Here is a 15,480-nt window from a genome sequence, read left to right as displayed (position 1 = left end):
CATCTAGGATCAGCCAGATTTAAAGAAATTTACCTAACTTCTTCCCCTATTTCTTTTAAGCTCTCAATTACTGAATATTTACTGTATGACAATCATTATATTACACATTTAAATGCATTGGCCTCATTTTATTCATTCAACAAATTTGCATATGACTGCCTACTATATGTCAGATGCTGTTCTAGGCATTGAGGATACAGCAGAGAACAAAACAGATAAACAAATTCCAACCTTCATGGAGATGACTTTGGAGAGCTATGTTGTCCAATAGGATCACCAACCACATATGGCTATTGAGCACTTGAAACGTGGCTAGTGTGGCTGAGAACCAACTTTTTTATTTTATTTAATTTTAATTTATTTAAACTAAGAAGCAGTGTGAAATATTTTTCCATTAAATACCACTTCATTCGTAGGATTTCACTTTTATCATTGAAAATAAAAGCATCTGAATTCAGATGTGTTGTAAGCATAAAATACACCCTGGATTTCAAGGGCTTAATATGGAAAAAAGTATCAAATATCTCACTAATAATTGTTTTACATTGATTGTAATTTGAACTGATTGCATTTTTGTTACATTGATTAATTATATTCAATACATTGGACTGATAATATTTTGAACATATACTATTAAATTAATTTGACCTGATTCTTTTCACATTTTAAAAGATACGGCTACTAGAAAATTTTAAATTCCACATGTGGCTCGCATATTTCTTTTGGACAGCACCAGGCTAGTGGTTTTGGTTTTTAATAGCCTTGTGTGGTGAATGCTATTAGTGCACCCATTTTGAAGATGAGAACATCAAATCTCAGAGAGGTTAAGTCAGTAATTTAAGGGACTGAACTTGGAAGCCCATCAGACTCTCCATCAGAAACATAACTGCAGAATTGAAAACTATAATGAATTCTTCATTTGGTGGCTCATAGGTGGATCCTGTGTTGACCATGATCACCTATGTGGGGCTGAGCCTCTCTCTGCTGTGCCTCCTCCTGGCAGCCCTCACCTTCGTCCTGTGCCGACCCATCCAGAACACCAGCACCTCCCTCCACCTGCAGCTCTCCATCTGCCTCTTCCTGGCCCACCTGCTCTTCCTTACAGGGATTGATCAAACTGAGCCTAAGGTAGGTAATTTAACCAAATCACCTTCTTGTCATAATCAAATCTAGCCATCTTGTCTTGAGGAAGGATGGGGAGAAGGCAAGAGTCAGCAGTAATGGTAACAACATGGATGGAGCTAGAGGGTATTATGCTAAGCATAATAAGTCAGAGAAAAAAAATACCATATGATTTCACTCATGTGTAATTTAAGAAATAAAACAGATGAACATAGGGGAAGGGAAGGAAAAATAAAATAAGATAAAAACGGGGACAAACCATAGTGACTCTTTTTTTATTTTTATTTTATTATGTTATGTAAATCACCATACATTACATCATTAGCTTTTCATGCAGTGTTCCATGATTCATTGTTTGCATATAACACCCAATGCTCCATTCAATATGTGCCCTATTTAATACCCATCACCAGGCTAACCCATCCCCCCACCCCCCTCCCCTCTAAAACCCTGTTTGTTTCTCAGAGTCCATAGTCTCTCATGTTCGTCTCCCCCTTCAATTTACCCCCCTTCATTTTTCCCTTCCTACTATCTTCTTCTTTTTTTTTTTTTAACATATATTATTTGTTTCAGAGGTACAGGTTTGTGATTCAACAATCTTACACAATTCACAGAACTGACCAAAGCACATACCCTCCACAATGTCTATCACCCAGCCACCCCATCCCTCCCAACCCCCACCACTCCAGCAACCCTCAGTTTGTTTCCTGAGATTAAAAATTCCTCATATCAGTGAGGTCATACAATACATGTCTTTCTCTGATTGACTTATTTTGCTCAGCATAATACCCTCCATTTCCATCCACGTCGTTGCAAATGGTAAGATTTCATTCCTTTTGATGGCTGCATAATATTCCATTGTATATATAAACCACATCTTCTTTATCCATTCATCTGTTGATGGACATCTCGGCTCTTTTCATAGTTTGGCTATTGTGGACATTGCTGCTGTAAACATCAGGGTGCACATACCCCTTCGGATCATTACATTTGTATCTTTGGGGTAAATACCAGTAGTGCAATTGCTGGGTCATATGGTAGCTCTATTTTCAACTTTTGAGGAACCTCCATACTGTTTTGCAGAGTGGCTGCACCACCTTGCATTCCCACCAACAGTGTAGGAGGGTTCCCCTTTCTCTGCATCTTTGCCAACATCTGTCATTTCCTGACTTGTTAATTTTAGCCATTCTGACTGGTGTGAGGTGATATCTCATTGAGGTTTTGATTTGCATTTCCCTGATGCCGAGTGATGTTGAGCACTTTTTCATGTGTCTGTTGGCCATTTGGATGTCTTCTTTGGAAAAATGTCTGTTCATGTCTTCTGCCCATTTCTTGACTGGATCATTTGTTCTTTGGGTATTGAGTTTGAGAAGTTCTTTATAGATTTTGGATACTAGCCCTTAATCTGATATATCATTTGCAAATATCTTCTCCCATTCTGTCAGTTGTCTTGGTTTTGCTGACTGTTTCTTTTGCTGTGCAAAAGCTTTTTATCTTGATGAAGTCCCAATAGTTCATTTTTGCCCTTGCTTCCCTTGCCTTTGGCGATGTTTCTCGGAAGAAGTTGCTGCAGCTAAGGTTGAAGAGGTTGCTGCCTGTGTTCTCCTTTAGGATTTTGATGGACTCCTGTCTCATATTTAGGTCCTTCAACCATTTGAGTCTATTTTTGTGCGTGGTATAAGGAAATGGTCCAGTTTCATTCTTCTGCATGTGGCTGTCCAATTTTCCCAACACCATTTGTTGAAGAGACTGTCTTTTTTCCATTGGACATTCTTTCCTGCTTTGTCGAAGATTAGCTGACCATAGAGTTGAGGGTCCATTTCTGGGCTCTCTATTCTGTTCCATTGATCTATGTGTCTGTTTTTGTGCCAGTACCATACTGTCTTGATGATTACAGCTTTGTAATAGAGCTTGAAGTCTGGAATTGTGATGCCGCCAGCTTTACTTTTCTTTTTCAACATTCCTCAGGCTATTCGGGGTCTTTTCTGGTTCCATACAAATTTTAGGATTATTTGTTCCATTTCCTTGAAAAAAATTGATGGTATTTTGATAGGGATTGCGTTGAATGTGTAGATTGCTCTAGGTAGCATTGACATCTTCACAATATTTGTTCTTCCAATCCATGAGCATGGAATGTTTTTCTATTTCTTTGTGTTTTCCTCAATTTCTTTCATGAGTATTTTATAGTTTTCTGAGTACAGATTCTTGCCTCTTTGGTTAGATTTGTTCCTAGGTATCTTATGGCTTTGGGCGCAATTGTAAATGGGATCGACTCCTTCATTTCTCTTTCTTCTGTCTTGTTGGTGTGGAGGAATGCCACTGATTTCTGTGCATTGATTTTATATCATGACACTTTACTGAATTCCTGTATGAGTTCTAGCAGTTTTGGGGTGGAGTCTTTTGGGTTTTCCACATAAAGTATCATATCATCTGCAGAGAGTGAGAGTTTGACTTCTTCTTTGCTGATTTGGATGCCTTTGATTTCTTTTTGTTGTCTGATTGCTGTGGCTAGGATGTCTAATACTATGTTGAATAGCAGTGGTCATAGCGGACATCCCTGCCATGTTCCCTACCTTAGGTAGAAAGCTCTCAGTTTTTCCCCATTGAGAATGATATTCGCTGTGGGTTTTTCATAGATGGCTTTTATGATATTAAGGTATGTACCCTCTATCCCTATACTCTGAAGAGTTTTGATCAAGAAAGGATGCTGTACTTTGTCAAATGCTTTTTCTGCATCTATTGAGAGGATCATATGGTTCCTGTTCTTTCTCTTATTAATGTATTGTATCACTTATTAATGTAATGTATTGATTGATTTGCAGATGTTGAACCAACCTTGCAGCCCAGGGATAAATCCCACTTGGTTGTGGTGAATAATACTTTTTTTTCCTCATTTTTTAAAAAATTTTATTATGTTATGTTAGTCACCATACATCATTAGTTTCTGATGTGGTGATCCACGATTCATTGTTTTTGTATAACACCCAGTGCTCCATGCAGTGTGTGCCCTCCTTAATACCCATCACCGGGTTAAACAATCCCCGCTCCACCTTCCCCTCTAAAACCCTGTTTGTTTCTCAGAGTCCATAGTGTCTCATGGTTCATCTCTCCCTCCAATTCCCGCCCCCCAATTTTTCCTTTCCTTCTCCTAATGTCCTCCATGCTATTCCTTATGTTCCACAAATAAGTGAAACCATATGATAATTGACTTTCTCTGCTTGACTTATTTCACTTAGCATAATCTCCTCCAGTCCCATCCATGTTGATGTAAAAGTTGGGTATTCATCCTTTCTGATGACTGAGTAATATTCCATTGTATATATGGACCACATCTTCTTTATCCATTCATCTGTTGAAGGGCATCTCGGCTCTTTCCACAGTTTGGCTATTGCAGATATTGCTGCTATGAACACTGGGGTGCATAGGGCCCTTCTTTTCACTACATCTGTGTCTTTGGGGTAAATACCCAGGAGTGCAATTGCTGGGTCATAGGGTAGCTCTTTTTAATTTTTTGAGGAACCTCCACACTGTTTTTGTGCCAGTACCATGCTGTCTTGGTGATCACTGTTTTGTAATACAGCTTGAAATTGGGCAACGTGATGCCCCCCACTTTGTTTTTCTTTTTCAACATCTCCTTGGCGATTCAGGGTCTTTTCTGATTCCATACAAATTTTAGGATTGTTTGTTCCAGCACTTTGAAAAATGTCATTGGAATTTTGATCAGGATGGCATTGAAGGTATAGATTGCTCTGGGTACCATAGACATTTTCACAATGTTTATTCTTCCGATCCATGAGCATGGAATATTTTTCCATCTTTTTGTCTTCTTCAATTTCTTTCATGAGTGTTCTGTAGTTCCTAGAATATAGATCCTTTACCTCTTTGGTTAGGTTTATTCTGAGGTATCTTATGGTTTTTGGTGCTATTGTAAATGGAATCGTTTCTCTAATTTCTCTTTCTACAGTTGCATTGTTAGTGTATAAGAAAGCAACTGATTTCTGTGCATTGATTTTGTATCCTGCCACATTACTGAATTGCTGTATGAGTTCTGGTAATTTGGGGGTGGAGTCTTTTGGGTTTTCCACATAAAGTATCATGTCGTCTGTGAAAAGAGAGAGTTTGACTTCTTCTTTGCCAATTTGAATACATTTCATTTCTTTTTGTTGTCTGATTGCTGTTGCTAGGACTTCTAGTACTATGTTGAACAATAGTGGCAGGAGTGGGCAACCTTGACGTGTTCCTGATCTTAAGGAAAAGGCTCTCAGCTTTTCCCCATTGAGGATAATATTCGCTGTGGGTTTTTCATGGATGGATTTTATGAACTTGAGGAATATTCCCTCTATCCCTATACTCTGAAGAGTTTTAATCAGGAAAGGATGCTGTATTTTGTCAAATGCTTTTTCTGCATCATATGGTTGGGATGGACCATATGGTTCTTCTCCCTCCTCTTATTAATGTGATCTATCACACTGATTGATTTGTGAATGTTGAACCACCCTTGCATCCTGGGGATAAATCCCACTTGGTCGTGGTGGATGATCCTTTTAATGTATTGTTGGATCCTATTAGCTAGGATTTTGTTGAGGATTTGGAATCCATATTTATCAGGGATATCAGTCTGAAATTCTCCTTTTTGATGGGGTCTTTGCCTGGTTTGGGGATTAAGGTAATGCTGGCCTCATAGAATGAGTTTAGAAGTTTTCCTTCTGTTTCTATTTTTTGAAACAGCTTCAATAGAATAGGTTTATTTCTTCTTTGAATGTTTGGTAGAATTGCCCAGGGAATCCATCAGGCCCTAGACTCTTGTTTTTTGGGAGGTTTTTGATCACTGCTTCAATCTCGTTACTGGTTATTAGCCTATTCAGGTTGTCAATTTCTTCCTATTTCAGTCTTGGCAGTTTATAGGTTTCCAGGAAGGCATCCATTTCATCCAGATTGCTCAGCTTATTGGCATATAGTCGCTGATAATAATTTCTAATATTTGTTTCTATTTAGGTCTCCTACTCCTTTGCCATCTTGCTCCTTCCTATTTTTTATTTTTTTAAGTCATCACATTTTTATTATGTTCAGTTAGCCACCATATAGTACATTTTTTTATGTAGTGTTTATATAGTACATTAGTTTTTTATGTAGTGTTCAATGATGTAATTGCGTATAACACCCAGTGCTCATCACAACTTGTGCCCTCCTTAATACCCATCACCTGGCTATCCCATTCCCCCACTCCCTCCCCTCTGAAATCCTCAGTTTGTTTCCCAGAGTCCATAGTTTCTCATGGTTTATCTCCCTCTCTGATTTCCCCCCCTTCAGTTTTCCCTCCCTTCCCCTATTGTCTTCCATGCTATTCCTTATGTTCCACATATGAGTGAAACCATATGGTAATTGTCTTTCTCTGCTTGACTTATTTCACTTAGCATAATCCCCTCCAGTTCCATCCATGTTAATGCAAATGATAAGTATTCATCCTGTCTGATGGCTGAGTAATATTCCATTGTATATATGGACCATATATTCTTTATCCATTCATCTGCTGAAGGGCATCTCAGCTTCTTCCACAGTTTGGCTATTGTGGAATTGCTGCTATGAACATTGGGGTGTACGTGCCCCTTCTTTTCACTACACCTGTATCTTTGGGTTAAGTAACTAGTAGTGCAATTGCTGAGTCATAGGGTAGCTCTATTTTTAACTTCTTTAGGAACCGCTACACTGTTTTCCAAAGTGGCTGTACCAGCTTGCATTCCCACAAACAATGTAAGAGGGTTCTCCTTTCTCCACATCCTCGCCAACATTTTTTGTTTCCTACCTTGTTAATTTTTGCCATTCTAACTGGTATAACGTGGTATCTCATTGCGATTTTAATTTGAATTTCTCTGATGGTTAGTTATGTTGAACATTTTTTCATGTGTCTGTTAGCCATTTGTATGTCTTCTTTGGAGAAGTGTCTGTTCGTGTCTTCTGCCCATTTTTGACTGGATTATTTGTTTTTTGGGTGTTGAGTTTGAAAAGTTCTTTATAGATCTTGGATACCGGCCCTTTATCTATAGTGTCATTTGCAAATATCTCCTTCCAGTCCGTGGGTTGCCTCTTTGTTTTGTTGACTGTTTCCTTTGCTGTGCAGAAGTTTTTATCTCAATGAAGTCCCAAAAGTTCCTTTTCCCTTTTGTTTCCCTTGCCTTTGGAGATGTGTCTTGAAAGAATTTGCTATGGCTGATGTGGAAGAGGTTACTGCCTATGTTATCCTCTAGGATTTTGATAGATTCCTGTCTCACATTGAGGTCTTTCATCCATTTAGAGTTTATCTTTGTATACGGTGTAAGAGAATGGTCCAGTTTCATTCTTCTGTATGTAGCTCTCCAATTTTCCCAGCACCATTTATTGAAGAGGCTGTCTTTTTTTCCATTGGATATTCTTTTCTGCTTTGTCAAAGATTAGTTGACCATAACATTGAGGGTTCATTTCTGGGTTCTCTATTCTGTTCCATTGGTCTATATGTCTGTTTTTGTGCCAATACCATGCTGTCTTGGTGATCACAGCTTTGTTTTAAAGATTTATTTATTTATTTTGAGAGAAAAAGAGAGAGAGAGATTGAGAGAGAGAGAAAGAGCTAGCAGGGGGAGGGGCAGGGGGAGAGGGAGATGGAGAATCCTAAGCTGACTCCCTGCTGAGCGCAGAGCCTGACTCAGGGCTTGATCCCACAACCCTGAGATCATGACTTGAGCCAAAATCAAGAGTTGGTTGCTCAATCATCTTATCCACCCAGCACCCCAAGAGACTCTTAACTATAGGAAACAAACTGAGGGTTACTGGAGGAGAGGTGGGGGGGGGACAGGGTAATTGGGTGATGGGCAATAAGGAGAGCACTTGATGTAATGAGCACTGGGTGTTATATGCAACTGATAAATCTCTAAATTCTACCCCTTAAACTAACAATATACTATATATTAACTAAATTAAATTTAAATTTAAAAAATTTTTAAATAAATAAAAAAATTAAAAAATAGAGTCAACAGTGATGGTGTTAGGGGAAAAAGCAAGTTTTGATTTCAACTCTCTTCATCTGTAACTCTGAATAAAACCTGTACTTTTTGAGAAGCCATTTAGCAAGCTGACTGAGAGTCATACTGATGGCATTAGGTAAGGTAACAGTAGTTCCTGTAACAAATAAACTCCAAAATGTCATTGACTAAGCACAAGAGTGGTTAATATCCCCCTTCTGTATTAGTGGAGGATGGACAAACAGGTTTGAAAGGAGTCTATCCTCCAACTTCAGGCTTATGGAAGCTCTTCTGCCTTGTATGCACAGCTTTCAAGGTCATCCAAGAGTCCTTTCCATTTTCGTTAACTGAAAAGAAAAAAGAACATGGCAGAGTCCCATGAGGGAGGTTTATATGGGCCATCTTAGAAAGTGGTGCACATCACATCCCTTCACGTTCTACTGGCTATAAATCAGTGAAGTGGTCCCACCTGAGAGCAAGGGGAGCAAGGGGAGCAGGGAGATGTAGATGAAGCTTCATCCTAGTGACAAGTCTATAGTCTGGAATCAGGGGTAGAGGGAGTTTTGAATTCTGGGTGGACAGTGGCTTTGCTACACAAGTGATATTAGCTTTTGTCTCCATTATGATCACAGTCATCATCATAGCCAGGAAGAATTGGAACTAACTGTTTTCCAAAGTTCCTTTTAACCCTAAAAGACTACTATATCACAGCCAGAAGGTTGTGAAAGCACTATTTTTCTCCCCTGGGAGACAATACATTGCTATGGTTAAGAGGAAGTATAGTCTCTGGAGACAGTTTGGGTTTCAAATCCATTTCTATTTTTTACTAGCTATGTTATATTGGGTGAGATTTACCTTTTGGTCCCCAGTTTCCTCATTAGGAAATGGGCAAGGTTGGCAAGTACAGTGCTGACACTGATTCTGGCCCACCCTCTGTTTCTGTTAAAAAAAAAAAATCTGTTTTATAAAACAGTCTGTTTTGTTTATTGGAACCACAGCCACCAATGTCAGAGATGGATGTCCCAGCTCAAGCAGAGAGCAAATTCTCCCTTCCTCCATCTAAGTTTTTCTTAGACCCTCAGGTGGATTGAATGATGATGCCCTCATTGGTGAGGGTGATCTTTACTTAGTCTACCAACTCAAATGCTAATCGCTTCCTGTAAAACCCTCACAGACACACCCAGAAATGATGTTTTACATGTTATCTGGACATTCCTTATCTGTCGAGTTGACACATAAAATTAAGCATCAAACCCACCCAAAGGGCAAAGGCCATGGAATATTCATCTACCAACTCTTGTCTGTCATGAATCTGAGGACTGTTCCCATGGCATTCATTCCTTGGTATTTCTAGCCCGCTCCATATGTGGTGTAAGCAAGGGACACTGAGAGCCCCCCAAAAATGTGTTGCCCCCAGGCAAAATGTCACAGGTGTTAGAATTGAAAATGTAGGCCAACATCCAGGAAATGCTAAGTGCTGCGGACATGATCAGGCACAGACCACATTCCGAACTCTTGTCTCCCCTCCAGGTGCTGTGCTCCATCATTGCAGGGGTGCTGCACTACCTCTACCTGGCCTCCTTCACCTGGATGTTCCTTGAAGGGCTGCACCTCATCCTCACCATTAGGAATCTCAAGGTGGCCAACTACACCAGTGCAGGCAAATTCAAGAAGTTCATGTACCCTTTAGGCTATGGGATTCCAGCTCTCATTGTGGCTGTGTCTGCAATAGTAGGACCCCAAAATTATGGATCACAAACTCAGTAAGCATGATGTGTGCCTTTATGGTGGAAGTGGCGTCTGTGGCTGATATATGATCTGAAATCAAAAAACATTTCAGTCCATTTCCTGTTATGAATTATACTTCACAAAACCAGTCCCATTTTAAGCCAGAATTCTATCTTCTCTTAGAAATTCCTAGAGGAATGCTTCTCAGCATCTTTGGAGTTGGATCGTTTTGAGACTTTTGGTGAAATCTAGGGCTTATTTCCCCAAACAAGGAAATATACCTTTCAGACAAATGTACTTACACATAAAATTTTGAACACAACTTCAGGACATTAGGGACAAAAAAGTATACTCAGAAAATTCAGGGACAGAAAAGCCCACCTCTGGCCTCTGTGTTCTGGAGGATTCTGGAAGAGCTTGAGATTCATCCCAAAATGTAAAGAGTAACAACAATAGCAACAAATCTTGAAGGCCTGTGATGCATCAGAGATAGTGCATATCATGTCTCATTCTCCCCGTGATCCTGTGGGGTCCGCACGGTTCATCACCCATACTCAGGACATCTGGGTCCTAGCACATCTAAGAAACTTTCTTAAGGTCTCAGCTAAAAAGAGAATAAGTCAGAATTCCTCACTAAAGGAATTGCTGCCTCACTAAAGAAGTTTGCAAAGCTCTGCAAAGTTAGTTGAAGACGTTAGTATTTTGGCAATGGGGCTTCGGTTAGGGAGTAGGCATGCATGTGCTAAAACAACATGATGAAGGTGTCTCTCTTGAAGAAAAAAAGATGTCCTGTCTCCAGCCTGAACCCTATGTCCTGCTAGAATGATTCTGGAGATCTCATGGTAGCGTAGATCAAGGGTTGACAAACTTTCTATAAAGGGCCAAATGGTAAATGTTTTTGTCTCTGAGGGCCATATGATCTTTGTGGCAATTACTCAATGTTGCCCTTGTGGTGGGAGAGCAGCCAATTCATAGACCATATATAAATGGATGGGTGTGGTTATGTTTCAATAAAGCTTTATTTACAAAAACAAGGGGTGGACTGGATTTGGACTGTGGGTCATCATTTGTAAAACTTGGAAGAGAACTTAAGTGTCAGAGCTTTTCTGCTCACTGAGTGTTGGCAATTGCTTGTTACATTTACTAGTTTTATGCTGCCAGGTCTTTGTTCAGGATAATTTATACTATCTTTGCCAACATAAGGCATGATTTAATAAAAAGTATTTGGGCAACACTGTACTTGATACATGGAAAATATTTAGTGTTGGTAGGTATTCTTGTAGTTAAATTACTACTTTTACTCTCTTTCTGATAGCAATCATTATTTGGGGGCACTATTTATTGAACCTTACCTCTTTGCCAGGAACCATACTCAAAAACTACATACACATTATCTCACTTGATCTTTCCTACAAGATCTATCTATATGGGGAAAACTGAAAAAGTCTGATGAAAAAAATCAAAGAAGATTCAAATAAATGGAGAGATAGTCCATGTTCATGGATAGGAAGATTCAATATTGTCAAGAAGTCAGTCAGTTCCTCCCAAATTGATCTATAGATTCAATGCATTCACAACAACAATCTCAGAAAATTATTTTGTAGATATTGATAAACTGATTCTAATGTTTATATAGAGAAGCAAAAGATCCTAAGTAGCTAACACAATATTGAAGGAGAAGAATGAAGTCAGAGGACTGACCCTACCTGACTTCAAAACTTGGCATATAGGCACTGTAATCATGTAATCTTTTCAATACTTCCATTTGCCCCCACTTTACACTTAAGGAAACTGAGGCTTCGAGCATACAGCTTGGGTCAGATGAGGACCCATGTCTGATGGCACTAAAATCTAGGTTCTAAATGAAATGGTTCCCAGCACTGGTTGGATCTTGCTACAGGAGTCTGAATTCAAACTCTCTGCCCTCTGAGAGATAGGCAGCTCATTCATACCCTTCTCTCAACAGCTGCTGGCTCAAGCTCAATAAAGGGTTCATCTGGAGTTTCATGGGGCCAGTGGCAGTCATTATCTTGGTAAGTGACTAGTGATAGTTATTTATGGGTGTGTCTGCCCTGGGTTGGCCTAGCATGGAGTGCATTTCTTGCTGTGAAAATGGAAATGAAGTGAAGATAAGAAAATACAGCCTAATGTGATTAACTCCTCTTCCTAGAAATACTGTCTTCATATGTCTTTCCCTTGCTCCCTTACGGATTACTAAGGGAGCTGTGATATAATATAACTCTCTGCTGGGGATTCTTGTAAAAACCTATGTTTGTTCATTCAACAAACATTTAGCAAGTATCTACTCTGCACAGAGTGACATGTTCTCCTGTTTGCCAACAACTTTCTGATCACATCCATTGTCCTGGTATAGACATTAATAGTAATCTTTCACTTTCAAGGTATCTTGGTTTGAATGATACATTATATAGTCACCCTAATCAAGCACCAAGTGCCCCAGGTCCATATACACACAATGTGCTGTATAAAATACCAGAGCATAACATCCTATGAAGCCAGTATCTTTTGGAAAAAGATACTTAGGTCCACCTCAAATTGGGTTTCATGACATGGTCTCAAAATAAAATTCCAAGTCAATATTTCATTCTGTGTCCACAGATAAACTTGGTGTTGTACTTCCAAATTCTGTGGATTTTGAGAAGCAAACTTTCCTCCCTCAATAAAGAAGTTTCTACCATTCAGGACACCAGGTAAGAAGGTCCCAGAATCAGTGGTATCCACAGATTTTTCCTACAAGGCTACTTTTCTTTATACCTGGGAAAGAAAAACCTATACAAAAATCTGATATAAAATTTCATGGTACTGGATAAAGGGTATGTGCAGTACAACTTCTAGAAGTAAAAACTATAATTTTCAGGTAGCTTAATGTACTCCTTGATCTCTTTATTCAAAAATATTCATTGGGTTCCTCCTTTGTGTAGTAAACTCTTCATCTGAAATTCATGCCAAGAGTATCAACATTATCCTCCCTCCCCCACCCCGCTAGTCCACCCACTTCTGGACTCCATTATCCTTGGTTGTAGAGACTCAGTTCTTACTATGCTGATCTAAATTATTAAAAATAACGATAAGAACAACTAACATTAACTAGGAACTTAGTAGATGTTTGGAGTTTACCAATATTCTTTTACTGAATGCTCATAACTTCAATCTATGTGGTGGGCACAACTACCATCCCCCCATTGATAAGAGGAGCAAGTGCTTATTTTACCCAAGCATGGGCAAAAATTTGCATTGGTGAGTCATGTGGACAAAACTTAAAGGAATATCTTTCCAATTTCAGACCCTGGCTTTGATCTCATCTACTTATCAGACCAAGCTAACATCTCTTTGCCTTAGTATTTTTAGTCTTGGAGGGTCACAGCTTCACCCTTCTTGGCGTTTCTTCATCTCTCTACACGTGTTGGATGAGTGCAGGCTCACTCCCCTGTGTGCATGCACACACACACACTCACACGTGTGATCTCTCCTAGACAGTTGCCACCAAGAATCCCATTCTGTTTTATAAAACACAATTTTCCTTTGAAGAAACACAACAGCACGTTCTATTCTGAAGTCATGATATCATCATCAACACATTTTCAACACAAATTTCTAGAAGGCACTTCCACACATCTTCCAATAGATCCAGGTAAAAGACTTGCAGATAAATCACTTCCAAGAATAGGAGAAAGCATTATTCTCAGAAGCAGCCATGGCAAACATGGGTTCTGCCTCATCTTCGAGTTGTATTTCTTTGCATAGATCACTTAAGCACATGGGGTTGATGTGAAGTTTAAATCAGGTAATATGTGCAAAGCATTTAGCACAGCACCTAACACATAGTGATGAATGATACTTATTATTGTTCCCGTTCCTTTTCAGAGTCATGACATTTAAAGCCATTGCTCAGCTATTTATCCTGGGCTGTTCTTGGGGCCTTGGCCTTTTTATGGTTGAAGAGGTCGGGAAAGTGATCGGATCAGTCATTGCATACACATTCACCGTCATCAATGTCCTTCAGGGTGTTTTGCTCTTTGTGGTACACTGTCTCCTTAATCGCCAGGTAAGGCTAATTATTTTGTTTCTCAACAGCCAACTCTCAAAGTCTTATTGAATGGTTGTTCCCATTCTCACCTTTCTCTGACATTTCATATTTGTATTTGGGGTTTCCTTATTCTGAAAGGAGGGTTTAGGTGATGATTTGATATGCTGTGTGCTCTGGGTTTCACTAGCATCTGACTAACCTTCACATTCCAACCTATCTCTTAAGAGTATGCCTTTGTCACCTGGGGATGACACATCAAAATACCATAGACTGTGTGGCTTGGGCAACAGAAATTTCTCGTATAATTCTAGAGCCTGGAAATCTGAGTTCAGAGTTCCTGTGCAGTTGGGTTCTTGTGAGATCTCTGTTCTTTTTTGCAGATGGCCACCTTCTTGCTCTACCCTTACATGGGAAAGAGAAGGAGAGAGCTTTTATGCCTCTTCTTATCAGGACACTAATCCTATTGGATCAGGGCTCCACCCTTGTGGCCTCATTTAATCTTAACTGCTTCTATAAAGGCCATCATGTCTTCAAATACAGTCATACTGGGAAGTTAGGGCTTTAACATGTGAAGTTTGAGGATACATAGTTCAGTCCATAGCAGAACATGTATCAGTCAGCATAAGGGAGATTATGATTCAGTAACTTATAGCCACCACCCTCTAATTTCAGTGGTTTATAACAATAAAGGTTTATTTCTTGCTCATGCTACATAGCCATGGCTTGATCTACATTGTCTTCACTCTGGGATATAGGTTGAATAAGGTCAGCCCTTATTTAGAACACTGGTATTCTTATGGCCAAGGGAAGGGAGATCCTGGCAAAGTGAGCTTAATTAGCTCTCTTTCATTGGGTGGAGCAAGTTCCTTGGCCATACCTGAGTTCACCAGAAAGAGGATACAGAAGCCTCTTATAGTGAGGTGCACTTTATGGAGGGACACTGGAATATTTGACTTACTATGCCAAAAACAGAGTGACTTCAGCTCTAATGTAGGTTTTCCACTGAGTAGGTTGCTGTGTGACCTTAGCCAGCCATCTTACCCTCTCTGAGCCTCAATCTTCTCACCTGTGTTCGTGGCAATACCTGCCTCACAGGATTAAGAATTAAAAGAGATATTGCGGGGGGGGGCAAGATGGCAACAGAGTAGGGGACCTTGTTCCATCTGGTCTCTCAAAGTTAGATGGATATTTATCAAACCATTCTGAACACACATGAATTCAACCTGAGATGTAAGAAGATTTATCTGGATCTCTACAAGCAGAAAAAGGACTACTTTTTGCAAAGTAGGAGGTGCAGAACCTTGAAGCTTTGGGGGAAATATCAGAAGATAAACAGAGGGGGAATGGACCCTCCATAAGCTAACCCCTGGAAAGTGATATAACACTGGAGCAAAAAATGAGGACCCTTAGAAATCTGCTCCAGTGAGAGACATCCCTTTCTGAAAAGGGCACAGGGGATGAATAGGGCAGAATTCTAGGTGGATCATTGTGGTCTCAGAATTCCAGGAGACTCAGAAAGTATGGGGGAGTCTGACCAGTAGAGTGCCCAAGCAGTGGAGCGAGGAGAGTGGTTATGGTCAATGAGCC

General features: G+C 39.7%; 1 protein-coding gene across 2 annotated transcripts in view; it reads left to right on the top strand.

The window, feature by feature from the left end:
• The window catches only part of LOC118005213 (adhesion G protein-coupled receptor E4-like), a 54,062-nt gene that overhangs the window by 27,427 nt on the left and 11,155 nt on the right, over positions 1 to 15,480 (top strand). For both annotated transcript variants that reach the window (XM_034997023.1, XM_034997021.1), the window contains 5 exons: positions 934 to 1,128; positions 9,648 to 9,880; positions 11,812 to 11,878; positions 12,465 to 12,556; positions 13,731 to 13,911. In XM_034997023.1, coding sequence (XP_034852914.1) covers positions 934 to 1,128; positions 9,648 to 9,880; positions 11,812 to 11,878; positions 12,465 to 12,556; positions 13,731 to 13,911 — 768 coding nt within the window. The remainder of the gene's footprint in view (positions 1 to 933; positions 1,129 to 9,647; positions 9,881 to 11,811; positions 11,879 to 12,464; positions 12,557 to 13,730; positions 13,912 to 15,480) is intronic.

This window comes from Mirounga leonina, unplaced genomic scaffold, assembly GCF_011800145.1.
Source record: "Mirounga leonina isolate KUSES-001 unplaced genomic scaffold, KU_Mleo_1.0 Mir_94, whole genome shotgun sequence".
NCBI lineage: Eukaryota > Metazoa > Chordata > Mammalia > Carnivora > Phocidae > Mirounga > Mirounga leonina.
The sequence above is the reverse complement of the archived record's forward strand: the minus strand, read 5'-3'. Positions and strand labels throughout refer to the sequence as shown.